This window comes from Balaenoptera borealis (genome assembly GCF_965194805.1).
Source record: "Balaenoptera borealis genome assembly, chromosome: 16".
Taxonomy (NCBI): Eukaryota; Metazoa; Chordata; class Mammalia; order Artiodactyla; family Balaenopteridae; genus Balaenoptera; species Balaenoptera borealis.
The window spans coordinates 53,767,824-53,795,494 of NC_138872.1; the positions used below are offsets into that span (position 1 = coordinate 53,767,824).

The 27,671-nt window shown below is 53.1% G+C and overlaps 2 protein-coding genes across 11 annotated transcripts in view; one reads left to right on the plus strand and one right to left on the minus strand.

Annotated features, from left to right (window-relative positions):
• The window catches only part of HMOX2 (heme oxygenase 2), a 50,529-nt gene extending 23,679 nt beyond the window's left edge, over window positions 1-26,850 (plus strand). For 5 of the 7 annotated variants that reach the window (XM_082362200.1, XM_082362199.1, XM_082362203.1 and 2 more), the window contains 3 exons: window positions 84-575; window positions 1,520-1,646; window positions 1,736-2,528. In XM_082362200.1, the coding sequence (XP_082218326.1) occupies window positions 84-575; window positions 1,520-1,646; window positions 1,736-1,863 (747 nt within the window). In that variant the 3' untranslated portion in view covers window positions 1,864-2,528. Of the gene's footprint in view, window positions 1-83; window positions 576-1,431; window positions 1,647-1,735; window positions 2,529-17,362 lie in introns of those variants that run through there. The other 2 variants (XR_014236052.1, XM_082362201.1) reach the window with 2 other exon arrangements.
• On the minus strand, window positions 3,356-27,347 carry CDIP1 (cell death inducing p53 target 1). 4 transcript variants are annotated; one of them, XM_082362232.1, is made up of 6 exons: window positions 27,205-27,347; window positions 6,832-6,915; window positions 6,149-6,254; window positions 5,859-6,014; window positions 4,840-5,113; window positions 3,356-4,718 (listed from the first exon to the last, which is right to left on the minus strand). In XM_082362232.1, the coding sequence occupies exons 3-6, from the start codon at window positions 6,231-6,233 to the stop codon at window positions 4,607-4,609; spliced, it is 627 nt and encodes a 208-aa protein (XP_082218358.1). In that variant the 5' UTR covers window positions 6,234-6,254; window positions 6,832-6,915; window positions 27,205-27,347; the 3' UTR covers window positions 3,356-4,606. The 4 variants fall into 4 exon arrangements, with proteins under 4 accessions (XP_082218358.1, XP_082218357.1, XP_082218359.1 ...); XM_082362231.1 differs by lacking the exon at window positions 27,205-27,347 and adding an exon at window positions 26,864-26,974; XM_082362233.1 differs by lacking the exon at window positions 6,832-6,915 and having other exon boundaries at window positions 27,205-27,345.
• Between the last annotated feature and the right edge of the window lie 324 nt (window positions 27,348-27,671).

Consider the following 27,671-nt stretch of genomic DNA (forward strand, 5'->3'; position numbering starts at 1 on the left):
GCTGCTCAGAAGTGTGGGCAGTGGGCTCGGGAGTTGCCGGCCAAGGTCCCCCTTTCCCATGGTCTCCCCATCGCCCTCGGCAGCTGGCCACCACTGCACTGTACTTCACATACTCGGCACTTGAGGAGGAGATGGACCGGAACAAGGACCACCCAGCCTTTGCCCCCTTGTACTTCCCCACGGAGCTGCACCGGAAGGCGGCGCTGATCAAGGACATGGAGTATTTCTATGGTGAGGACTGGGAGGAGCAGGCGCAGTGCTCCGAGGCCACCCGGAAGTACGTGGAGCGGATCCACTACGTGGGGCAGGATGAACCAGAGCTGCTGGTGGCCCACGCCTACACCCGCTACATGGGGGACCTCTCAGGGGGCCAGGTGCTGAAGAAGGTGGCCCAGCGGGCCCTGAAACTCCCCAGCACAGGGGAAGGGACCCAGTTCTACCTGTTTGAGAATGTGGACAATGCACAGCAGTTCAAGCAGTTCTACCGGGCCAGGATGAACGCCCTGGACCTGAACCTGAAGACCAAAGAGAAGATCGTGGAGGAGGCCAACAAGGCCTTCGAGTACAACATGCAGGTACTGCCAGGGGTCAGGCGGGAAGGGGCCTCTGACCGCGGGGGGCCGCCCTGGGTCTGCCTGAATGGACATCAGTGCACTAGGACAGAGGAGCTGCCCAAATGGGCATCAGTGCGCTAGGACAGAGGAGCTACAGCCTGCCCAAGAGAAAGTCAAGGGACCAAACAGGCCAGAGAGCACGAACCCAGTCATGGCTCTGCCTTGTTTGATAGCCTGTGTGTTGTGTTTTGGGAAGGCGAGGCCCCAGCACATTGAGGGGTTGGGAAGGAGAGAGCCATCTCCCTCCCTCTCACCCCAGGATCCTGGTCTTAAGGAATGGGTTTCCCCTTTTTAGCAAGGATTGCTATGAAAAGTCCTACTTGATAAGTTCAGGGAGAGAATCAAGGAGAGTGAGAATGACTCAGTTTACAAGTAGCTGTTAGATGGGCCCAAGTCTGGGGAGGCTGATTCTGTGTCCAGAGCCCAGGCCCAGCCCTCAGCACCAGGAAAGTTGCCACGGGAGGTGGTGAAGCGCCAGCCTGACCACAGGCCTGGCAGCCCTCTATTCTGATCTCAGCAGGCCTCTGAGGGCCACTCAGGCTAGGTCAGCCCTGTCAGGGCCTCATTCTCCCATGTTCCTCTTTTTCTGTTGTTTCTTGCTAAAAATACCCAGCAGCTGGAAATAGGGAAGTACCAGTGCTCACACAGTGTCTTGGGGCAGCGCTTTTGCTTTCTCCTCCTATCTGTTCCCTGGTAGTTTCAGTTGTGGGCTGTCAGTCTGGGCAGCACAGGTGCGGCCACACCTCCCAGAGCTCGGTGGCGGGGCACGGACTGGGGCTGCTGCTCTGCACTCCTGAGCAAGCCTCGCCTGCTCCAGCTCCCTCTGTGTCCGGGGGAGAGAGATTTTTCTTTGAAAACAGAGGATACGCAGTCCAGTGATGGCCGTCGATCCTCTGCACCTGCAGATATTCAGTGAACTGGACCAGGCTGGCTCCTTGCTGGCCAAAGAGACCCTGGAGGACGGGCTCCCTGTGCACGATGGGAAAGGAGATGTGCGGAAATGCCCCTACTACGCTGCTAAACAAGACAAAGGTAGGTCTCGTGTGTCCTGAGCTCCCCCCAGGGTGGTTGTGTCCGTGTCCCCCGCTGATGCCATGTCCCTTGTTGGTGCTGCCATGCAGGTGCCCTGGAGGGCAGCAGCTGCCCCTTCCGAACAGTCCTGGCTGTACTGAGCAAGCCCAGCCTCCAGTTCATTCTGGCCGCCAGCGTGGCCCTGGCTGCCGGCCTCTTGGCCTGGTACTACATGTGAAGGACCCACCACCCACGCTGGCACCCTCCTCCTGACCACTGGCCCGCCCTCACCTCCACCCACGACCAAACTACCACCTCAGGTGACTTTTTTTTAATGCTGGGCTTGAGAAAACAAGCAACCAGTAAAAGCCAGATGCTAAAGCCTTTGCCTGTCAGCATCCCACCTGCGGGCCAAATGCTGACCTGGGTGCAGGCCCACCCTCCCTGCAGCCCCCAGGCCATGGCAGCAGGAGCAGCCAGCGCAGCTCAGCGGGCCAGTCTGGGCCTCTGGAACCAGCTCTGCTGCCGGGGCACCCACACCTCTGACCCCAAGGCTCTTTCCCTCTGCTCTTTCTCGTCGTGTCGGCATTTAGGTGGGTATCTTTCCCCTGCTGGGAGTGGGGTAGCTAGCAAGTTCAGGCTCCCATAGCCCTGGGGTCTGGGGGGCTCCCTAGATGTGGCTGCTCTTCTGCAGGACCTCTCCTGGGGGCGGGGGCCAGGAAGAGGACAGAAGCCAGGCTCGCACCCTGCCTCAGAGGCCCTGGGAGCTCCGTCCTGGGTAGCCAGTCCTCATGCCTCTCAAGCAGAAACCTGAGTGGGGTCTGTTTGCCCGTGGCCTGTCTCCTCTGACCTGTGGAAATGCTACTGCACTCAATAAAATGGACTCTGACAGCTGCCTCCCTCCTTCCTGGTGTGATGTCATCCTTCTCGATGGCCCCTGGCAGCCCCTCACGTGCTCCCAATACTGCTGGTCACGTTCCAGCAGCGCACCTCTCCAGGGCAGAGTCACTGTGACCATCTCACAAAGACCCTTAAAGTCCATGTGGTCCCGTGGTTTTCTAATTCTCAGAGTGCTTTGGAGTTTTCCTACTTTTTGAATTTTTTTTTTAATAACTAAGATAAGAGCATATAATTATATAATAATTCATTGTCTAACATAGAAATGAAGTATTTATTTTAATAGGAATTTATTACCTGTTTTATATATTGAGGATCTGTGAAAGTTTTACTCAGAAAAGGGTTCAATGGTGGGGACACTTTTTTCAATAACTGACCGAGCCCACTTGCCTTCACAAGTCAGATGAGGGGCAGAGGCAGAGCCGGCCAGAACCTGCGGGCCCAGCTGCCTGCCCACCCCCAGTAGCCTCAACCCCAGTGCCTCTGTCTTGCTTAAGGGAGCGAGGGTACCTCCCTGCAGGGTGGGATGACCCTGAGCTCTAGCTGGGGGTCTCCAGCTTGCAGACCCCGTGGGTGGATGCGTGGTGTGGAGGCGGGTTACATGTTATCAGTAAGGCGGCCTGACAGAGCCATGAAGCCAACTTCCTGGCGCAGTCACAGCTGGAATCCTAGGGCTCGTCCACACTGGGCTCTGGCGGGTTTAATTAGGGACTGAGATAGCAGTGTCGTCCCTGGATGGTCGGTTTGGCATAAGCACCGACACCCTGAGGACTCAACCCCCCACCCTCTTTCCCTCACAAAAGGAAGCCAGGCAAGAGAGCAGAGGCCTCGGGCAGGGGAGTGAAAGGGCCAATTTAATGAGAAACTATAAACTGAGACCAGCCACGATTCACAGTGACAGGAGGCCATGCAGTGGCAGTGCGAGACCAGGAGAGGGGCGGCAGCAGGATACAGCGGTCCACGTGAGCAAGTTCACAGACAAACCATTCAGGAAATAGACAGTGTGGGCTCAGGCCCAGGGCAGGGCTGGTGTCCACCAGGGCACTTCTGCCACTTGCGGCTGCTCCTTTCTCGTCCCCAGCCTGTCCCCCGTCCAGTGCCACAGCTGCTCCTGCTGCAGTGCCCGCTGTTGGAGCGAGCACAGTGACAGGTGACAGCAAGCCAGCCAGGGCAAAGGGTGCAGCGCTTACTGGGAAGAGGATCCGTGGAGAGTGCACTGCAGATCTGAGTGTGCCTGCAAGGAGGCCCCTCCTCTCTGTCACCTCTAGTCCCAGCTGGGACACACCCCACAGAGGTTGTGCCCACATGCAGCAAGGACATGGTATAGACAGATGGGCTAGGCTCCTGGGCATTCCTTCTGGCCCTAGCAAAGACCGGGGTTCACAGAGGTGTGGCTGGAAAGGGAGCTGGGCAGGGGCCAGAGGAGAGTCCCTTCTTGGCAAGCTAGGGCCCAATCTCTTACCCCATGGCCTGCAGGTGTGCCAACATCCACATTACCCCAGGTGGCTTCTGGGCACTGTTAAGAGTTCCTGAGTTCTGAGGGCCAGAGTCATTCCTTCTGACCATCATACCTGCCTCTAGCACTCCAGAAACAAACTCAGGCCTGCCTGGGTCCATCCCCCACTCTCAGCCCAGCAGATCAGAAATGACTGTGGCTACAGGCTAGGCCCCACTGCAGGCCCCAGGTCTGGGGAACCAGCCACTGCTCTGGCTGCTTTTGGTCCCAGGAAGACCCAGGACCGAACCTGTACCTGGTTCAGAAATGGAGGAAGAGACCCCAGCAGGGAGACCATGTGAGATCATTCCCTGCTTATCTTTCTGATCACAAACACCAAGCAAACCAGCAGCACACAAGCTCAGTGCCATCCCCCTGCCACTTGCTGACCCTTGGCCTAAAATCCAACAATTTTTGCCAAAAGAGTCAGATGCTCAGGGAAGGGCAAGGCGAAGAGGACAAGACTTCCAGGGGACGGACTGGTGGAACGGCTTCCACCCCCAAGTGGGAGCGGGGAAGCGAGCCACTGAGCGCGGGGAGCAAAGCACAGGGGGCCAGACTGACAGTGGGGAGTCCAGTCCCAGCTCCGTTAGCAGAGGCGCTTGTACGTGTAGATGTAGGCTTTGCAGCTGGGGCACGTGTGCGTCACATCCTTGAAGTCATTGATGAGGCAGGGGATCAAGCAGCAGCCCAGGTCACACCTGAATCGGAGATGGGGAGAGACAGGGAGGCCTGAAGAAAAGGCGCCGAGGGCCGGGGGCTACTCCAGCGTGGTGGTGGGTGGGCTCAGCCTCCCCACCCAGCAAGCGCCATACCACCTACCCCATGAAGCAGCAGAAGAAGCCCAGCACGAAGTTCATCAGGCCAATCTCGTAGGAGATCTTGGTGGTGATGGCCTGCTGGCAGTGGGGACACACCGTCTGCACGGGTGCACCCTCAAAGATCTCTCCCTGCAGCACTGTCACTGTGGTGGCAGCCCCTGAAGGGACCAGGACCGTGGCCGTATGGCCCCCAGGGCCAGGGTAAGGCCCTGGCGGGTAGGGCCCTGGTGGGTAGTAGCCCATGGGTGGATGGGGGCCTGGAGGAGGGTAGAAACCTGGAATGACACGGAAGATGGAGCAAAGACAGATCACTGCCTTGCCACCTGCCCCATGTGAGAGGTGAGCACAAAGCCCTGAGGCCCCCAGCACCCAAGGACATAGGGTGAAGCCTTGGGGACCAGGCCCTGGGCCAAAGTAACCATCCACATTCTCCCAGCCTTTCCTGGTCCCTGTCCCATGGGGACCAAGACAGAGAAGCTACTTGGCCCAGCCAGATAGGGCAGAGAGCTGGGAACAAGGTCTAACCTCTCCTCTCCTCGGTCTTATTAGCTTGATGCGTTGAGCTCCCTTGCCTCTGACACACAGGGGACTGAACTGTGCTCAAGGACCTTGACCACAGGAGGGAAAGCCTTGTCTCTCACCAGCCTCTCCTCCCCACCAGCATCAGGTATTGCACTGTGGTGCCAGGGGCCAGCCCACCTGACCAGGGCCCTTCTCCAGCCTGTGTAGTCTCTCTCAAGAGCTGCTGGGTAAGCAGGATCCCAGGCCTCCACCATGGACTCAGGTTCCTGGCAGCACCTCCAGGAACCAGCCCTCCCCTGGCAGGGCCCGGGACACCTCTGGCTCACAGAACCTGTACCGTGTTCTAGGGCACCTTCCCATGTCCACGGTCCAGACTCACTGTCAGCCCCCCGCCCTTATATTAAACACCCACACAGACTACCTGCCCGCAGCAAAGGCTGGCTGGCAACCCAGGTGACATGCTGGGTGCTGGGCTAAGCGGATTCCTTTCCAGCTTACCTGGAGGCATGTAGGTGCTGTCTGCATTCACATGTGGGGGGATGAAGCCAGGCTGGGGCATTGGGTGACCCGGCGGCTCATAGGGTGGGGGACCAATGTCTGCAGGGGGCAGTGACATGCCCGGTGGGGGCTGCATCACAGCTGGGGAGGTGCGGCCTGGACAGAGAGAGACACAGAGAGGCGGGGAGAGGAAGCTCAGAGGGCTCCAGCCATCGGCAGAGGGCTGCTCCAGGCACCAGCTCCTGGCAGCTGGAAAGGGCAGGGGACAGCAATCAAGCACTGAACCCTACCTGGGGTGGGCGGAGCTCCACTTTTCTCCTCCAGAAGGGGGGCTGTGGGGCCCCCAGGGTAAGGAGGGGGTGGCTCATTCGACATCTTTGCTGCTTCTCCTGGACCCTGGAGGACAAACCAAGATGCAAAGTATGCTCCCAGCCCACACCCCCCACCCCCCACCGCCAGTCAGGCACTGGTCTGTGATGAGGGGCTGCAGCACAAGGTGTGTGGTCATCCTCAGAGCCACCCCTGCTGAGCCCAAGCACACAGGGCCTCCTGTGGCTCCTCCTGCAGGTGTCCCCTGCCCTCGGGGCTCAGGTCACCTTTCACTCCCCTCCCCATAAATCTCCACGCTTGTGATGGGCTGGGACCAATTCCTTTGAGAGAGCAGACTGGGCTCCCTGTAGGCCCTGGAGATGCCCCACCATTGCTGAGGTAACCCAGCCCAGAGCCACCATCCTCCAACCCCCAGAAACTACCAGCTTCAGGGGTCACCCACACTTCCTTTGTGAAAGCCAGAGGGTGGGGTGGCCCTGGGAAGGGGACAGAACCCAGCAGCTCGGGAACCTAATCTAGGGCTTCTCACAGGGCAGTCTGGTCACTGGTCCTCTACTCCCCTCCAACTTAGGGAGAACCAGGCTGGACTCCACGCCAGGGCACTGTGGCCTGCTTGTGGGAGGGGGTCTGGGAGAGTTTTTACCTCCAATCCCAGGTACTCAGAGGAGACAGGCAGGTGAGGCTCCTTCTACTGCCGGCCTGGGCGGACACACAGGGTTCTGGGGAGCTGTTTCAGGGGGAGAACAGGTAGCGCCCTCAGCAGCGGGGCAGGGCTGCTCTGGGCACCTGGCCCCACGCAGCCACACTCCCTCGGTACTGTATGTCTGGTGTCTCCCCCGCTGCCCAGCTCAGCGCCATCCTGTGTCCCTACCCACTCCTCAGCCCCCCCTTCCCTTCCCCACAGCTGCTGTCTCCCCAGGGCCACGGCCAGTCCTCTGTGCACTCCCCACCAGGCCCAGAGCAGCCCCCCCACGTCCACATGCCCTGTGGGAAGGAGTCAGAACCAAGGGCTTCTCCCCACGGCAGCAGCGCTGTTTTGGTCGGGGAGTGGATGGGGCGAGAAGGAAGGAGGTAGCGTTGGTCATTTCCTTCACAAGGTCCGCTGAGCACCTGCTGCCGGGTACTGGGGGAGAAGCGGGGGGAAGCAGGCCATCTTCCCGCCCCTGGGTCTGCATTCTGTGTCCTTTAGTAAGACACTTCCTTCACTCTATTCAGCAGCATAAAAGGCTAAAAATTAGTAGCATTTTAAAGTGAGACTCATTTTTTTAAACTGATATAATACGAACTAGAAAAAAAAGCTAAACAGTATAAAAAATATATACAGTGAAAGCAAGTCTCCTAGTGTAGCTCCCTCCTAGAGCCCAACAGTGTTAAGTTCAGAACGATGTGGGGATGGAGGGCCCCAAACAATCCTGCCAGGGGAGAGGGAGCCTGGAGTCAGTAAGTTTAAATATTAAATTTAAATCAGTGGCAGGGCCAGAGGAACTGAGTCCAAGCAACAAAAGTGAAAAAAGATACAATCGATTTCATCATAATTTAAAACTTGTGCTTCTAAGGATACCATCAAGAAAGTGGGAAGACAACCCACACAGTGGAGTAAAATTTTTACAAATCATGTATCTTATCAGGGACCTGTACAATTTAGAATATATAAAGAACTCTTCTAATTCATTAACAAAAAAGATAACCCAATTTTTTTAAATGGGCAAAAGGATCTGAACATACATTTCTCCAAAGATAAACAAATGCCCAATAAGCACATGAAAAGAACCTGAACATTGTTAGCCAAAAGGAAAATGCAAATCAAAACTACAAGGTACCATTTCCTACCCACTAGGATGGCTAAAATGAAAAGGACAATAATAACAAGTATCGTGTAGAGAAACTGGAACCCCCCACACTGCTGGTGTAGCTGCTCTGGGAAACAGTCTGGCAGTTCTTCAAAAGGTTAAAATAGAGTTACCACATGACCCAGCAATTCTGCTCCTAGGTATATACCCAAAAGAATTGAAAACTCATGTCCGTACAAAAACTTGTACAAGAATGTTCATAGCAGAATTATTCATAATAGCTAAAAAGTGTAAACAACTCAAGTGTCCATCAACTGATAAATGGATAAACAAACTGGAGATATATATATATTTCCATACAGTGGAATATTATTCAGCCATGAAAAGGGATGAAGTACTGACACAGCTACAACCTGGATGACCCTTGAAAACATTATGCTCAGTGAAAGAAGCCAGACACAAAGGACCACATATTATATGATTCCATATATGAAATGTCTGGAACAGGTAAATCCATAGGGGCAGAAAGCAGATTCGTGGTTTCCAGGGGTTTGGGGGGCTGGCCATAGAACGGCAATTACGGAGTTCCTTTAGGGATGATGAAAATGTTGTAAAACTGACTAATGATGGTTGCACAATTCTGTGAATATACTAAAAACCACTGAATTGCACACAATTATTTAAAATATTTTAATTTTTTGGCCATGCCCTGCGGCATGCGGAATCTTAGCTCCCTGACCAGGGATTGAACCTGTGCCCCCTGCATTGGAAGCACGGAGTCTTAACCACTGGACCGCCAGGGAGGTCCCTGAATTGCACACTTTAAATGGGGAAATCGTATGGTATGTGGATAATTGTATATCAATAAAACCTATTAAACTGAAAGAAAACAAAATTGCCCAACCTTATCACCCTAATGCAGCCAGTCTCTGCATGTCCCTGCCAGTCTGCATGTATAGGCACCTATATTTTTATATAGTTGCCGTTGTGAAAAAGTTTTAAATCCTTTTAACATTGTGTCACATATATTTCCTCCATCTTGCAAGACTCCATGACCATAGATTTTAATATTTCCAAAAATGGGCCCATCACTGTTTACATGACCAATCCCTATTAAAGCATTTAGAATGCTCCTTATTTCATAAAAAACTGGAACACCTTTGGCTAATGCTCTTTCCCTTTCTTGGATTATTTCCTTGGGCTAAACCTGTCAGAAGTGAGATTATTAGGTCAAAGGGTATGGACATTTTATGCCTTCTGTGAAGGATGATGCTGATTTACAGTGCAAACTCTGAATACTACTGTTATGATTTGTAATGTTAAGATGACACTTGGTTATGTTTACTTCTTTGATCACTAAGAGTGAGGACATCTTCCCAAGTGCTTATCAATTATATGCCAGCTCTTGTGAGTTGCTGCTTATAATTATCCTTTGAAGACATGGGGGCCAAGGAAAGACAGGACCTGTCTGAGGTCCCATGGCTTATTAGAGGCTGAGCCAAGCCTAAGACCCTGGCGTGACTCTTCCACCCCCACCTGCAGGTGACTCCTCATAGCACAGGGTCAAGAACAGTAAACAGCAGAGCCTCTAGAGGACGTCACAGAAGGTCCCTTTCCAGGGGCACTGGATGTGCATGCTGGGCCTGAGGACCCTTGCTCAGGCCACTGCCAGCGGCCACAGCCACCCCGATGGGAGAAAAAGGCAGCTTTCCTTAAGGAGCTTGACTCGAGTCTGCAGAAAACTCTAATATGCTGAGTCTGTTAGAACCCAGGCTGGCACCTGCTGCACACTGCCATGCTCCGCCCATCAGGGATGCCTCTGGGGGTGGCTCACCAGGAAACTGGCGGGTCCTGGGTCGCTGAGCAGGCCGGGAAGAGCTGCACTGTGCTTGGCAAGGTGCTTGAGCACCTTTGGGTTTAAGAGGGAGGAACTAGCCCCTCCATGTCTGGGGAGCAGGCACACACATACACTTCTGAGGACGTAGGCGTGGCCTGCCTTGTCACCAAACTCTCTGGATCTAATTCCGTCATCTCCTAGAGTGCAAGAATTCACTCTGGAATCCCACCATCATAATGATGGCATAAGCCCTGCACACAGGGCAGAGGCCTCCCCTGGTGTCCAGCAGAACCTAGAGCAGGCACTGCTGCAGGACACTCATTCCACTCCAGGCCCTGACTGCACCATGGCCCAGCTGCTCCTGTCTCCTCCCCTCCCCTCCACACCCACACCCACACCCACACCCACACTGCAGCTGCCTTCCTGAACTGTGGCAGAGACTGGGGGGCAGGGCCCTCCAATACGAAAGAGAGGTTTCTGAAAAATGGCTCACGAAGATTTCAGGAATTCAAACCCCAGTTCCCCTAGTGCCTCCCAATATAAAATCAAATGTGTGTGTTCCCACAAAACTGCATTGTCTCTAAGGTGTAATCAAAAACCTCAAGAATGCAATAATATTAAAAAAAAAAAAAAAAAGGCACGTGTCCAAAAGCAAAACAGTTTTCCAATAAAAACGCACACTGGGGCTTCCCTGGTGGCACAGTGGTTGAGAATCTGCCTGCCAATGTAGGGGGCATGGGTTCGAGCCCTGGTCTGGGAGGATCCCACATGCCGCGGAGCGACTAGGCCCGTGAGCCACAATTACTGAGCCTGCACGTCTGGAGCCTGTGCTCTGCAACAAGAGAGGCCGTGATAGTGAGAGGCCCGCGCACCGCGATGAAGAGTGGCCCCTGCTTGCTGCAACTAGAGAAAGCCCTCGCACAGAAACGAAGACCCAACACAGCCATAAATAAATAAATAAAATTTAAATTAATTAATTAATTAATTAAAAAAAAAAAACAATGCACACTGCTCAAGTTAAGCTACAAGTGCAAGCGTAGAATCTGAGATCACAGCCCAGGCAACTTCACTGTTGGGCAGGTGCTGGAGCGTCTGTTAAAAGAGGCTCAGGAAGGGCCACAAGTTCCCAACAGAGGAGAGGGAGGCCCATGGTCCTGGGAGCTCAATGAAGCCAACTTGCAGCCCCTGAAACCCGAGACAGGCCTCTCAGCCTTCTGTTTAGATATTGTAGCTACAGACTGTGAAGAAACAGAGTTGTCTGAGAGCCATCATGAGTCTATCATAAACCAAACAGGAGCTCCCGGGGGGCCCAGAGGATGTTACACAGCACACCCCTTTATGCCCTCTGGACTTGGTGGATGCAGAGGTATTACCCAGTCATAGTACTGATAAAACACAAATTCTCTGAGAAGAGAGCTAGCGATCCAGCTGACCGCTCAGCAGCTGGCCAGCCAAGGTGCTGACCCCAGCAGCACGTGGGTGTAAGGTGCAGAGCAGGGCGCCCAGGACCTGGGAGCTGACTCTACTCTGCCACAGGCTTCATGGATTTCCTCTTTAAGGAGCCTTAAATTCCTGCTTACCTGATTTCAGGCAGTTTTGGGGATGCTGGGGAATTTCCACTTCACCCTGGATGAAAGCGAAGTGCCGCTGCCCCAGCCCTGACGGCTCCTACTTCAGAAGCCACTGGCCTTGGGAGACAGAGCACTTTCGAAAAGCTGAAGTCTGGGCTGGAACTAAGCAGGAGCTGGAAATGTGTGCAGGGCAGAGGCTGGATTCCTGGGGCACCTGTCACGGGGCCCCGAAGATGAAACTGACAAAGGAGATCAGTGTCCCCTCCACTGCATTTTCAGGTTGAGGCCTAGCCTGAAAGGAATGTCCTGACTGTGGCCAGGGCGGGGAGGCAGCGTGGGGCGCGTGGCTGGCAAGCTGAGAGGCGCTGTTAGCCCACAGCTTCCTCAGGAGCCGAGGACAGACCAAGGGACAAGGGGGTGTCCAGAAGCTCTGGGACCATCATCCCCTACATGGGAGAGAGGAGAGGGAGGGCCTGCACCCTGTTCCACCAGGGGATGGAATGGGGCCACTTAAAAGCTGCATCTGGCCTCTGCCCCCACAACCAGCACAGCCTAGCACCTCACCCCCGGTGCTCTTATGTAGGAGGGAATTATTCCGGTCACCCTAAAGTGAGATGAAGCCTGTCTCCACGTCTGTCTGTCTGTCTTTGGACCCACTCCCTGCTGCAATCTCATCTCACCTTCCCCAGAGCAGCAGGCACTGGGGCCTCTGGGGTAGGACACAGGGCCGGGCACTTTCTGCAAAGCCAGGTCTCCCCATGTTCCCGAGTGGAGTTAAAAGCACAAGACCTCCCGGCCCTGGGAAACGGCTCTGGCGTTCTGCTCTGCTCCCAGCTACTCACTGTGCCCTGTGGAGAGCGCTGCTGTTGACCCAGGGCCAGAGCCCGGCCAACTGGCAGCAGCCTGAGGTGGCCCAGGTGGCTCCCCGTGGGAGCTGGGAGGGCCTGGGACCGGGCCAGCAGGATACACCCCTCACTGGCTCAGCCGCTGCTGCAAACTCCATTCTGTAGTCTAAGCTGTCCTGCACACCACCATGGGGGTGCCAACCCTGCCCCCGGTCCCCCCACCCCAGACAGTCTCTGCTGAGGAAACACACCCACACTGCCTTCTGGAGGAGGACTGGGAGGGCAGGGAGGGCAGTTTGGAGCTGAGACACATCTGTACATGAGTGCAGGTTGCTGGAGGACTGAGGACAGATGTGGGGGATGAGACAGAGATGAAAGGAGAGGACGCACCCAGAAGGAGGACTTTCTGACATCAGTTTTCCCCCAGGGTCTGCTAGAGCAGCGGTTCTCAAACTTTTTGGTCTCAGAACCCCTTTACACTCAATTATTGAGGACTCCAAAAAGATTGTTTTTGTGAGTTATATCTATCAATACTTACCTTACTAGAAATAAAAAATAAGGAATTGTTAGAAGTATTTATTCATTAAAAAGATTAACTCATTACATGTTAACATAAATAAAATTTTTAAATAACTACTTTCCAAAACAAATTTAATAAGAAGATGGACATTGTTTTACATTTTTGCAAACCCTTTAAAAGTCTGGCTTATCGTTAAAAAGTCTACAAATAACAAATGCTGGAGAGGGTGTGGAGAAAAGGGAGCCCTCCTACATTGCTGGTGGGAATGTAAATTGGTGCAGCCACTATGAAGAATAATACGGAGGTTCCTCAAAAAACAAAAAATAGAGCTGCCATATGATCCAGCAATCCCATTCCTGGGTATATGTCTGGACAAAACTATAATTCAAAACAATACATGCACACCTATGTTCATAGCACTATTCACAACAGCCAAGACAAGGAAACAACCTAAATGTCCATCAACAGATGAATGGATAAAGAAGATGTGGTACATATACACAATGGAATATTACTCAGCCATAAAAAAGAATGAGGGACTTCCCTGGTGGCACAGTGGTTAAGAACCCGCCTGCCAATGCAGGGGACACGGGTTTGAGCCCTGGTCCAGGAAGATCCCACATGCCACGGAGCAACTAAGCCCTTGTGCCACAACTACTGAGCCTGTGCTCTAGAGCCTGCAAGCCACAACTACTGAGCCCACGTGCCACACTACTGAAGCCTGCACACCTAGAGCCTGTGCTCCGCAAGAAGAGAAGCCACCACGATGAGAAGCCTGTGCACCGCAATGAAGAGTAGCCCCCACTCGCCACAACTAGAGATAAAGCCCGTGCACAGCAACGAAGCCCCAATGCAGCCAAAAATAAATAAATTAATTTTAAAAAAAGAAGAATGAAATAATGCCATTTGCAGCAACGTGGAGGGACCTAGAGATTATCATACTAAGTCAAATAGAAAGACAAACACTATATGATATCAATTATATGTGGAACCTAAAATATGACACAAATGAACTTACCTATGAAACAGACTCATAGACATGAGAACACTTGTGGTTGCCAAGAGGGGTGGGGGTGGGGGAGGGAAGGACTGGGAGTTTGGGATTAGCAGATGCAAACTATCATATAAAGGGTGGATCAACAACAAGGTCCTGCTGTATAGCACGGGAAACTGTATTCAATATCCTGTCATAAACCATAATAGAAAAGAATATGAAAAAGAATGAATATATATGTATAGCAGAAATTAACACAACATTGTAAATCAACTATACTTCAATAAAATAAAAAAGTCGGGCTTAAGAGAAGGCAGCTGGGTGCTCATATCTGCTTCTCCATCCAATCTGTTGTGATGTTTTGGTTGAAGTATGAGAAAATCCAGCCTCCCACAGTAAGTAGCTGGAAAAGGGAGAGGTATCTGAATAGTCTTCTCAGGTAATTGTGGATATTCTTCAACACTACACCCAAACCTGACAGGTGGCAGTAGCTTCTTAAAGGTTAGTTGCAATATGGAATCTGAATCTTTAACAACAAATTTTTCCTATTACATTGAAAATCATCGGGCCACCTTGTATTTGGAATGGATCTTTTACACATGCCCCGTTTTATAACAGCATGCATGGGTCATTTGGAAAATAATGGTCCATGATTATGAGCCCTGATGATGTAGATCTAGCAATGTTAACACATCTCATTATGAGATATGCCTCCCTCAAAAAAATCACATTGTTAGTATCACCACCAATCCCATCAGAAAAGACTTTAACTACTGGGAAGCTGTCAAGCTCACTGTGGCAGATACAAGTTTTCCAAAATTCTGACATTTTCACTTGAAAGCTCAAATTTTATCATTGGAAACAGTAACAAATTTATCATTGGCAACTTATACAAAAACAAAAGGTCAGTTGTTTCCCTTGAATTAGCAGGCTCACTTTGTTCATTTTCAAGAAAATGTCTGCTAAATCCCCAAGTCTGAATAACCATAGTCTGTGTGTCAGTTGTTTTAAATAAATATGGAGCTCCATGAAAACGCTAGTTCAGCTCACAGCTCAAACAGCTGCACACATGCTTCCCCTTGAGGTCTCCAGCATGCTTCATGTGCGTCCTTTCATTAAAACATTAAAAAAATGTGTACTCAAGGGTCCAGATAATAAACTCAATAATTTTTACTGCTTTTTCTTAAATGAAACTGGCGTGAACACAACCACAACAATGACTAGCACAGCTGGGTGCCACGCCTTGAGCAGAGCTAAGTCCCGCTACTCTTGCACCGCCAATGCTAATGCCAACACAACGAAAAAGGCAATATAACCAATAACGTCTTGGTGTCCTTATAAACAGAGTTCTGACCTTCCGCCCCAGAAGGTCTCAGGAAGCCTCCAGGAGACTGCACGTCCGTCACCTCTCGAGAGCTGCCGGGCTAGAAGAACCCCCAAGCCGGTAAGAGTGTACCTGCAGGCAGAGCAGGGTCAGGGCCAGAGGGACCGAGAGTCCCAGGACTGAGAGTGGACTGTGCCGGTGAGTCTCCGAGCTGGCTGTTTGTCACACCGAGGCCCCACCCCAGGGACATGCTTGCTGCAACGTGCAAGGCTTTAAGGAGGCATCAGACTAGTTCAGACTCAGCTCCACCACTTTCCAGCTGTGTGACCTCACTGAGCCTCAGTTTCTTGGTTTGTAAATGGGGATAATCATGCCTACCTCTCAGGGCTGGAGCAAGTTTTATAATAAACAGCGTAAGCAAAACACCCAGAGCAGTAGCTTGAGGCCGAGCACACAAGAACACTGAATAAATGGCACCTGCTATTGTGGTCAATTATTGTGAACAACTTCCAACGGGAAGGAAAACAAAACAGGCACTGATGCCTCTGCTATGGCAGCTTCTGCTCCCATAGGAGCGGGGATCCTGGTGTGCATTCCCCCCCAGGATCCCGGGGTACTCGTAATCAAGCCCAGCCTGAGCGGCTCAGCCCGGAAGAGGTCACTGTGGCACGGCCAAGTGGCGGCCAACTGCTTTGTGAGCCCCTAAGACGACTTCTGGAAAGGAAGAGATACTAGCAATCATTCCAAAGGGCCATCGCTCCTTCCAGGCAACTGCCCTGGAGCTCCATGGGCTACAATGCCCCGGGAAGGGCACTCTGCCCAGACACTGGCATCCACCCGAGACCCTAGTGGCAGCAGCTGCAGGGCCGAGTTTCCCAGAGCTGGGCTGGCCTGCCCACTGCCTCCCGCCAGAGGAACTCACCCCCCACCCTCCGGCAGCCACGGCACCAGGATGCCAGCTGGCCTCAGAGGGGCTCCTCTGTCCCCAGGAGGCAGGTTCCAGGCGTCTGGCCAGAGGGGCTTTGGGCTTTGCCAGGGAAACTGAAAGGCAGCTTTTTGTCTTGCCCACAGCCTCACATCTGCTGAACCAAGGAGGCGCTCACTGCTCCGCGAAGGGTGGAGGCCCGGGGTGAAAGCCAAGTGCCCTGGGGGGGTCCCCTGGGCCCACCCAGAGGATGGGGGACGGGGAGCACACTCAGCCCTGCTGAGCAAGGGGGCCTGGCCCACATCGTCCACAGCCCGCCTGCCCACTGTAGAGGCTGCGTGGACCATGAAGGACCAGGCAGTGTGAGGTGTCCCTGTGGCTGGGGGCTTATTCACCAGGGATGGCCGCTGACTCCCTGGGCGACGCCATGTACCGTCCTGTTCTCCCAAGTTCCCAGGGGTGGGCTTAAGGACAGTCTGTTTGGTGGCCACTTAACAGAGGCCCTTGGAGGGGGACGGCACTTCCTCTGGGAATAGCCAACGGTCTGTTGGTGCTGATCATTGTGTAGCACCTACTCTGCGCTGGGCACAGGCTGGGAAGTGTCAGGGAGTGAGTGGCTCGGTCCCTGCCTTCCAGAAGCTCACAACTGAGTGGGGGAGACAGGAGTCAAATACACACCAGAAACACCAAACCTAAGTACACAGTGAAACCAGTGGTGTACAAGAAAGTACACTGTGAAAGTACAGAAAGATCAGACCCTTTCCGGGGGTCAGGGAGCAACTCTCCAAGTAAGCCGGGGGGAGGAGGTGGGGTCAATGAGACTAGCAGGCAAAGGAGAGGACGGGACAGGGGCAGGACAGTGAGTCACAAGGCCTCAGGAAGGAGGCTGCGCCCGGCGTGGGTGGCCAGACAGCAGCCTGGAGCCATCGAGCCTCAGGACTGTTTCAGAGGTACGAGGCGCAGGGGCTGCCCTGCAGACCACAGACCTCTGTGGGGACAGAGGACCTGGGCCAGTAGGCAGGATAAGGACCTCAGGCCACGCAGCCCACAGCAGCACCCCAGCCCTTCTCCTCTGAGCAGCCACCCCCCACCGCATGCACCACCCCCTCAACTCAGCCTTCAGGAACAAAGACACTGACTTCCTTTCTAGACCAGCAGTAAAATTTGAAGAGCGCCACCGATGGATTGTATGACCCTATATAATCTCTCCACGCCTCGGTTTCCCCACCTGGACCAGAGAACTCCATTTTTATTCAGGGCAGCAGTATCTTTGCTAAGATGGTCTCAGCCCTTCTTACAGTCATGTGACCATGTGGCTAAGTTCTGGCCAATGAGTCACAGTAGAGTGACATATGTTCTTGTTGGAAGGTGCTAAAAGGGAGCCACCTCGGCCGGGAGATGGAGCCCATGTCCTCAGGCCCTCCTCCTGCCTGCTGCCAGGAAGATGGATGTGACAGCCCTAGCAGCCATGCTTGACCACGAGGTGACCTTGGGAATGGAAGCCGTGCTAATAAGGACAACTGAAGGTACCCAGGCCCTGGATGACCATGGAGATACCATTCCAGCACTGAATGGACCACCTCTCTCACCTATCTTGTAGTGAGAAACAAACTAACTTGTTTTAGCTGGGTTACTGTGAGTTTCCTAGTAAATGCAGCCAGACCTCAATATCAAAGAGAAACAGAGAAGCCAGTTTTCCAGTAATTCTCAAATCCAAGGTAGCCAGAATCTACTTGTAATTGGTAAATTTCCAGTTAGTTATTAACAAGGAAGGAAAACAAGTACCATTAAAAATAAATAGTGCTCCTTGGGCCTGAAGGTATGTGAACAAGTGGTCCATCATTGAAAAGCTCCCATTAGGACTTCCCGATGCCTTGGCTTCCTCTAGCTCACACTGCCTTGCCGAGCAGGCCCCTAGGCTGCCAAGTTCAGCCCTGGTGGGACTGGAAATCTTGAACTCAGCCCCTTTTCCATTGTCCTTAAAGATGCAGGCAGGACAAGAGAGACAATCCCTCCCTCAGATAGCATCACTGGTGGCTGCATACCATTTATTTTTACGCTTGAACCTGGGTGTATCTGATGCCTTGGGAATTCTAAACACCTCAAAACAAGCTAAAGACATGGAAAGGACCAGAAAGTAGATTTGGTTCTCCCATCTGTCTGCTCTCCTCCCACCCAGCCCTATACTCTTCTCCCTGATGAGTATCATGGCTCAACGGAGCTGATATATCAGCCTAAGCCAATGGCCCCAAATACCACAGCCTATGCCCTTCCCCGGGGAGGCTTGAGCCCTGATGTCACAGGCCAAGCAGGAAGGGCAGACTCCTTGCCTGCTGGTACCCAGGCACTAGGTCCCACCCATCTGGCCACCTAATGTTCCAGAGTCTCAGTTTTCTCATCTGTGAAATGGCAGCAGCCGTCCTTGACCCACCGAGTTGTGATGAGGCATAAATGAGGTCATGGATGAAGAGCACGCAGCTCAGAGCCTGTCACATAGTGTTCAATAAACACAAATCATGGCTTGCATAAATACAAATAGTTGTATTTATGGAGACGCAAGCAGAGTGTGGGAAAAGGAAGTATACAATAAAACAGAAAAGAGAATACATTGGTTGCTCTTAATCAGAAGCAAAATCAAAAGGCAGATAGGACTCAAAGAATGGTTCTAAGCTAGAAAGTAGTAAGACTTCTAGGAACTGTGATGATGACAATCATAAATGCACAATTTACATCACGCTGAATTCTGGTCAGAGCCATGGCAAACCACTCTGACTCCCCGTGACAGAGGCAAGGGCACCTGGGCCACAGCACAGTGGGTTCATGCAACTTTTCTGGAGGACAATCTCACTCCTGTACATTCTTTTTAACACATTAATTCCATTTTGAGGCATTTGTCCTAGAAATAAACGAACACATGAGCAAAGGTTCACATGTAAAAATGTTTCTATATATCAACGTCTTGATGTTCAACCAAAGGGACTAGTTACCCATCTGGTTAACCTATACGATGTAACTATATTCACTCCCTCAAAATGATGTGGATCTACCTTTATTAACATAGAAAGATGGACTTGATAGAGCACCACATAGCATGTACAGTGCGATCCCTTCTCAGAGAGACGTGTGTATTTACATGTAGATTACACACCAAATGTTAAGGGTGGTTTTTTTCTGGACAGTGAGATTTTGGATGATTTGTTTGCACACACACACACACCCCCCACACACACACATACAGAAACTTTTTATTTCTGTGTAGTTTCTAGTTTTTATAGGGTGGGCAGCTCCTTTGGTTGGTTCCTTCCTCAAAATGCTCACTGTAAGTGTGCTATATTTATGTGTATTCCTCCTCAGTCCAGAAAAGGTGTCTCTGACCATAATCTAGTTCTGTCTGTAGGGAAAGAAATGCTCCAAGGAGCAAACCCAAGGACTGGGCTGTTCCCCTCTCATGAGTTGGAGTGGTCTTTGCTTCCGTTTTGTAGGAATTTGGTAACACAGGTCAGTTCTCTATACCAAGTCACTTCCCAGTGCTCCAGTAAAATTGAGGGTCTAGACCTGTGAAGCTGGGACATAAAGGCCATCCAAGGTAGTTCTAGCCTCAGAGACCCTGCCTGGAGAGCCAGCAGGAAGTCACCGGCAGAGGAGGCAGGTGAGAAAATCCCAATAGACACATGACAGAACTGAGACTGACAGCATCACAGGGCTTGACTGAGGTCACTAGCTGGAGCTGGCGCTGGGAGCACAGGTCTCCTCCTGCCCTCTGAGCCGCCTCCCAAGCAGGACCAAGCTCAGGAGCTTGGATTCCGCATGTTCTACTGTTGACACAGAAGAAGGAAGTACAGACAGGAGGGGGATGAGGAGCAAAGGGCAGAAAACAGATGCAGCTGCAACCACGAGTGGATAAACAAGTCATCTGCACCTGCTGGACAGGCAGGGTTTGGTAACCAGAAGGCTGACTAATTTTAGAAATGCAATGAATCTAAAGAACCATCGCTTAGGCAATCAAAGTGGAACCCTGAAAAGAAAAAGTCCTTAACTCTGCCTTTGTTGAGCTGACACAAAATGGAAGGCAGCTATGCTCACCACTACACCACCTACACGAGCTGACACAAATGGACAGTCTTTGGATTGACTCTACTTTAACTGGTTATCTGAGATCAAGATACACCATCCTGATCCAGGAAAAAGCTCTAGGGCCTTAAGTGCAGCCAAGCCACATGGCCACTACAAGGTCCCCATCCAGCTGTAAGAGTCTTATTTTGGACACAAAGGCCTACTGGCCTTGCTGGCCCAGGAGAGGAACTCAGCCTGCAGCTGGGCCTTGCCCGAGTCCCCCCATTCCGTTGGGGGTGGGGGAACCTCTGTGCTCCCAAGAGAACGGCTTTGCCTTTCTGCCCTCGTGAGCTCTGAGTCCCGGAGGTACTGCTCATTTTCCGTGAGCACAAGGAGGGAGCGCCTCTGCATCATTTAAGTCCCTCCTGTTGCAGGCAGTCTCTCAATTCTTCTACACTAATCACTGCTGGGTGAAGAACAGCAGCTGCAGCCAGTCCAGCGTGACACGCTTCTAGAGGTCACCTGGATGGAATCAGTGAAAAGAAAGAAGCCCAAAGCCAGCAGACACCTAGCAGACTAGTAATTATTCCTGGGGTAGGACCTCACAGTTGCAATGGTTAGATGTGCCGTAATGTGTCGTAAACACCCTGTGAAAGGGCACACGGTAAGAAGCTGCATACAGAACTGACGAAAAAACTCAAGAACACACAACAGTACAGGGATACTCTCCAGCGGAAACGCCCCTACGTGTAGCAGGGCGCTCACACGACTGGCACTGACAATCCAGAGGGGCTAGTGTCCAGGACAAGGACACGATGTCCACAAAGGTGAAGGGGAAGAGCCGGAAAAGTGCCCTGGGAAACCTGAGTGGGGAACAAATCTAATCAGCATGTGAAATTACACTCCATGAAACAGTATATGGAAATTGAACTAAATTCATACCACTCTAAATGGACATCTGACCCAAAGAGCTGGCTTGTGCCTTTTGGGACAGAATTATTTTGGATCTTCTCTTTGAGGAAATGAGAGCTCACGCTGTATCTGGGGTTGCCTTATTTTCGGCCATGTGCGTATTTCTCTCTGTTACATACATCTAGAGGCCACCTTTCAGGCCACAAGTGTCTCTAGGGATCACCAAGTCCAAGGTCTCAGCTGACATACGTTTAGTCTTCAGACATTACTAAGCACCCATGAAGGCAGGCCTGGGCGCGGTGCTGCAGATAACAGCGGGCAAGACAGCGGCGCCTGCCCTCCGGCTGCTCCCTGATGGGGAGCCTGGCCCAGCTGCTCAGACAAGAGTCGAGTCTCAAACCAGCGCTCCTTCCCACTGCAGCTGGCTCAGCCCCATCTCTTATCTCACACATTTTCCAAAATGTTGCTCCAAATTTTGCTTAAGCAGAATCTTGAACACCCAACAAAGTGCTACGCATGGTGGAATTCCACTGTGTGAGTGTACATGGATTTCACTGCACCCAGGACAAAAAGAGAAACAAGTGAAGTGAGCTGACCAGTCCCTCCCTTTCTCCTGGAACAGAACGAGGGCTCCTGCGTGCCTCCCCTGGTGCCACCCAAGGCCTCCACAGGGCACCAGGACCGGAGGCCTCTGCCCTGCCGGCTGACTGCAGCCCTGACCCCTGCACGTTCACTAGGGAATTCAACTCTACGCAGATCTGTGTTCCCCGCTCCAGGGAGGATGGAGCACACACAGACCACGGGCCCTACACCTCAAGGCCTTACCAGCCAGTAGAGAGATGGGACAGCTGAAGGGCAGACACATACATGATTTTATTCAACACACAAACAGCCAGCACGCATCTAGGCCCTGAAGATGGGGGAAAAAGCAGTTTTCATGTCAAAATCCAGTGGGGGAGGGGCTGTAAAACACAGAAACTGGTAAAATACATTGTATGTCAGCCAGTGAGGCGCACCACAGAGGACAGAGGAGCAGGGAAGCGAGGGCTTCTCTGAGCGGGGAACCTTCAGGCAAAGACAGGATGGAGGTGAGGCGAGAGCCACGAGCCATGTACACGGCCGGGGAAAGGTCCTGGGGAAGTAGTTCCGCGCAGAGGCCTGGAGCATGTCCACACGCCCGTGGCTGGGCAGGCGGCTGGGCAGAGTCGGGGCAGGAGTGAGATGGAGGGCTTCCCGTGCTGTGCCTGGGCACTAACGTGGGTCCCCGAGAGTCTTGAACCCTACAGCGCTTGGCCCCCACCTCCGGCAGGCACAGGTTCTTTTTGGCCAGTGTGACTGGGACCACAGAGAAATGGGCCCCGGTGTGGCCCCCATACTCCCCAGGCAAAGCAGGTAGACAGGTGACCCAAGCTCGCCTGAGCTTGCCTCCATGGGGACAGAAACCGAGGCCTGCTCCGAGTGCCAGAGCTGAGAAGTGGTCACGTAAGCAACACAAAATTCCTCTAGCTCTGGGATTAGCCAATTTTATTCAGCAGAGCCATCACTACCCAAGTTTGTTTGCTTATTCTTTCTTTCAAGTGACTACCTGTTTGAAAAGACTTAAGATTCCTGACTCTTTAATTCAGCCAACATTTCATAGGCCCTCTATAGAGGCCACTCACCTCCCTGGTCCCTGCCCTCAGGGAGCTGCAGATCCAGCTGGAAAGCCAGCTCACACTTGAAAAAATTTTGCAAAAGATACTCAGCAAAACCCAAATGAGAATACGTGACAGTAGGTGCTCCAGGTGAGAGAGGGGGCGGTCTGTGGGTGGGGGCCCTGGGGAGGCTTCAGGGACCAGGTGGGCCCTAGGTAGGCCCGCAAGGAGGTGGGCAGGGGTTCCAGGACTGGAGCAAGAGTCACTAGGAGCAAGGGGGAAAGAACTGTGATCAAAGGCGCAGCCTCCCCAGGCAGACCGGCAGCTCCCAGAGGGCAGGGGTGGTGTTTGGGGCCAGTCTCTCCACAGCCCCAGGCAGCACATCAAATATCAGCTGACCAGTTGGATGATAACACAGCCTGGCTGATACTCCCAGGCAGGAGCTCTGTCCCCCAGCCCGCAGGCCCTGCTTCAGTTAGCAGTACCCCTGTCCCCAAGATGGACGTCTGAGAGATGTTCCAGAATTGTCTCTGCCCCTTAAACCCTGACCTGTCAGCAAGCCTTGCGAATGCCATGGTTCACAAAGCTCTCAGAGCTCATCTACTGGTCAAGGTTTAAGGTCAAGGTTTACTGGTCAAGGTTTAAGGGGAAAAGTCTGGACTTGGCCGTGTGTTCCAGATCTCTCTACCACACTACACTCCAGCCACCCAAGACTGTAACTCGCCCTTTCCCAAACAAACCAAACCCCGCCCCCACCAAAGAACCTTTCCACCGACCCTTCTTTCAGCCTCCAAACCCTCTTTCCAGAAGATGGAGCCTCTCCTGTAATTCCCTGCGGTGGGGATCCTCTGTCCCTCACTCTTGTCACCCCACTGGAGAACACTGGGACTCTCCCCCTCATTTTCCTGGGACCCAGCTCAGTCCCTGGCACAGGTGTGTTTAATAAGCAGGTCGGTGAGGGAAGGCTTCCCATGCTGTCCCTAACCCACAGCCACTGGGCCAGAGCACAGCCTCAGCCGAGAAGCAGTGTGCTGGCTTCCCGATGAGAGTGCCAAAAATCCAGACAAGAAAAGAAACCCTTTCTTGAGTCACAGTCGAGTCCAGGGAGCAGTTTTCACAAGGGGGCCGGGGAGCCCCCATCTCCCTTCAGACCCTGCTGTCTCAGGAGAGCTGGGTTTGGGGCTCTGCTCTGCCATTATTTGGCAACCCTGAACAAGTCATTTGGTATTCTGGCTGCTTCCTCAGCCGTGAGACTCAGAGGTGCCTGAGCTACATCTGCAGAGCTGACACTGCATGCAATGACAAAACACAGGTGAGAGTTCTGTCCGGTGGGAACAAAGCACATACAAAAGGCACACACTGCAGACAAAACTTCATTCCCTGCTGTTTCCCCAACTTGTAAGACTATTGCTCTTAATGTTAATTAGGACTGTGGCAACCGTTTCGCGTCTTCCTGAAGTAATAACAGGTTAGAATTCTCCTCAAACCCCACCCAGGGAGACCCTTCCGCCATTCCCTACCTACTTCCACCTTCCCTGGCCTCTGTTTCTCCTTGAAGGAAAAACACAGACACTGAAACAGATCTGAGTTTAGACAGAATCAACACTTACTGAACACATTATGTATCCAGCACCTTCACAATTTTTACTGGACACCTCCTTGTGGTAAGAATTGATGGCCTGGATCACCCAGTGGACAGACCACGCAGGAGCTCACAGCACCCACAGATCAGGAGTACCAAAAAGGTGATGAGAAATGTTTTCTGGAAAAATGATCCAACATTACCAAAAACACATCACAACCGCTTTCATGGAAAGAATCAGAACGCCACTGGCCTTCCTCACCCTGCACTGCACGGTTTCGTGCTGTCTTCAGTCTCATATTAGGGGACCCTAATCTTCTCAGCGCTTACAGCAGAGACAGGCCTTCATCTGGGTTTGCTCCTCACCTACCACAGACGCAGCAATTGAGGCTCTGGAAGGGCGAATGACTTGTCACACAGCTTGGAAGCGACAAAAAGGCCTCTAGCGTGGTCTGCGTGGCCCTCTCAGGGCGAGAGGCTCTGCCTGCCACAGGTCCCAGGCCAGGTGCCCCCTGTTCCCTGCAGCACTAAGTTGCACTGCAGCCTCTACCACCTCCAAGGGAGATGTGTCTGGGAGAGTCCTGACTATGCAGAGAAGAGAGAACGAAGACCTTTGTGGGATCCTAGAAACCGGCACATTTCCATTCCGTGCACTCCACTTCCAAGTCCCTTTGTGGGGCACAATAAGCCTCATGCCACCACTGCCAGCCTGGCTCTCCTCCTCTCTCCTCCCCACTAAGGGCCGAGCTCCCACTGCATGCTGCCTTCTCACTGGCACAACTGCCTTCCTCCGCCTAAGGGCAGAGACATCAATATAAGATGCCATGACTTGAACTGCCACACTTCCCTGTGTCCTACATGAGTACAAATACGTCCGTGCCCTTTGAATAGTGTTTCTGAAAGTGGAGACGAATTTTCACAGGACCTGTCTCTTCTCTCCCCTTCAGACCACTGAAGAGGGTTAGGGTTGGTGTCTGTGGCTATGGAATAAAGTACCTGGGCCCAAGGGACTCAGAGCTTGTTCACTGGGCTACGGAGCCCTGTGCCCCTAGGGCTTTAGAAAACACACCAAACCAGCAGATTCAAACTGGGAAAGCTTATAGTGTAGAGAGCAGGAATGGCTTGCAAGCTGACGACTTAACGTCAGTTCCTGCCGACGCAATACACGGGGCGACCCGGCCATCGGGACACATCCCATCAGTTCCCCCTCACAACAATTTTGTTCCCTCAAGTATCATTCTATGTCACACAGTCCATGTTTTTGCTCTTAGGGTGATTCTAGAACCATGGCCTGCTGTTTTCAAATCTTTGCAAGAGCACATGTAAAGCTCTTTCTTGGTTCCAGAGGCCCATCCTATAGAAAAACCTCCAGAGTCCTCAGCTCCTCAGGGGCGGGAGGCAGAGAGAATGACTCTCAAATATGCCGTTAGTTAAAAAACAAGAAGAATTCTAAGACTACTTAATTATATGCATGTTTAACTATTTAGGGGGGGACAGACCGATATCTGCAACTTACTTTGACACACATAAAAACAAAAAAATCAGATGGACTGCTGGATGGTTAGATTTGTGATAAAGTACAATAAAATGTTGGACATTCTAGGTGGCATTCACTGTAGAATTTCTTCAACTTTCCTGTACGTTTGAAACTTTTCATAATTAAACGTTTGGCAGAGGGCAAGGCAGAGCTGGTGTGCCTCTCCCCACCAGACTCTTAGATCAGCCCTGAGGGAAGAAACAAAGCACGGAGGAGCAAGGTCACACTTGCTAGGCACTGCCCTGCCCAGCAGCCCACAGGACACACATGAAACTGGTATAAACCCTATGCTCAAGGTCTTCCATCCTCCTCACGCTAAGACCAAGGTTCTCAACCCCAAATGAGCCCGAGAATTATCTGCGGAACTTATTAAGTAAAGTCCTGGGGCACATCTCATAACTGCTACATCTGAACCTCTGGGGGTGGGTCCCCGGAATCGGCCCTTTTAACGAGGGCCCCGATGACTCTGATGCAGAGGATCTTAGGCCCATACTGGAGAAACTTATAGCCTTTTGCTCCTTACCTGACACCTGTTGAGAGGCCTCCTGGGAACATTTAGAGGAAAGCAGAAACACGCATACCCTTAAATAAGTCAAGTGCCCAAACCCGGGCTCGCATGACGCCGTGAGTTCAACTACACCAAAGTCCCCGATGGCATGAGGTTGGGCCCAAAGATAGGCCAGGTCACTGTCTCCACCCTCGGCACCGGCGTGTGCGGTCGAGAGCGGGCGCAGAGATTTACAGATGTAGGCAAACCAGGGCGGGCGGGGGAGGGAGAGCCGCGCGGGGCCCGCCTGGCCTGCCAAGGTCACCACGGAGCTCAGCAGAGGCTTCTTTGTCGCCGGGACCCTCCTCCCGACCCCCCCTCCTTGAGGAAACAGCCCCTGCGGAAAATCGGGGATGGTACTTCCCCAACCTTCCCCGCAGAGGATGTGGGAGGCGTGATAGCGGGATCCAAGAAGCGGGCCGGCAGCCCTCGGGGCACCAAGCCCGCCGCCAGCCGAAGCCTAGCTAAGCTGTCACCGCAGCCCCGCGGGTGCCCGGCCAACCCAGCGACGGTACGACGTCAAAACCCCAAGGCCGCTCTGGATCGCATCAGCATCCTGGGAGGAGGCGACCGGCCCGCTGCGCCGCCCCCGGGGTCCCTTTACCTCGAGAGGCCGGAAGCCCAAGACCGAGAGAACGCCGAGACAGCCCGGGTCCAAGCGCTCGGAGGACAAGACCCTCAGCCCCGCGGGGCTTTGCGCGCACACCCCCCCCCCGGCCAGCCCAAAGGCCTCTGGGAGATGTAGTCCGTCCGGGTGTCCAAAACGCGCTCCGCGGGCCAGCGGGACCACAGTGCCCGGCGTGCACCGCGCGGGGGCCGCGGGCGGGGGCGGGGAGGGGGCTGCGCGGTACGAGGTCGTACCCCTCCCCGCGCTGGCCGCGAGTGCCCAGCCCTGCTCCCAGGGGTCTCCGCGGGAAGCCGTCTAGAATGGTCGAGGCGACTCACCGTCGCCGCGGCAGCCGCGGCGGCCGCAGCAGCAAGAACAGCCACCTCCGCAGCTCGCAGTCGCGCGTCTGTCAGAAGGAGGCGGGTAGACTTTGGAGCGGGGCCGAGGCCCGTGGCGTCACAGCGAGGGGTGGAACCATGCGGTCAGAGGAGGGGCCATGAGGTCAGTGCAGGGGCGGGGCCTCGGGGCGGCACGTGACTAGCCCTGGTGACTTCACAAGAGCGGGAGCCCTTCGGCCCACGCGAGGCACGTGGCAGGGCGTGGGGTCTTTGTCAGGTGAGGGAGCAATCAAGGGAGGCCCTGTTAGGTTTCCCTCCCGGCCCGCCAGACCCCGGGTATCCACCAGAGCTAGGCGCACCTTTCTTCCTTTCAGGCGTATTTGTTCGTTTATTCCACAAATACCTATTGGGTTTAGGCGTTGGGCATTATGTGGACATGACCAGGTGGAAAGATTTTAGTTGCCTGA

What these genes read in the sequence shown, in the direction of transcription:
- CDIP1 (XM_082362232.1), bottom strand. Translation starts at nt 6,233, where the DNA reads ATGTCGAATGAGCCACCCCCTCCTTACCCTGGGGGCCCCACAGCCCCC. An exon ending in TGGAGCTCCGCCCACCCCAG is followed by an intron (nt 6,015 to 6,148) that starts GTAGGGTTCAGT and finishes CTCTCTGTCCAG; the next exon opens with GCCGCACCTCCCCAGCTGTG. An exon ending in CAGCACCTACATGCCTCCAG is followed by an intron (nt 5,114 to 5,858) that starts GTAAGCTGGAAA and finishes GTGTCATTCCAG; the next exon opens with GTTTCTACCCTCCTCCAGGC.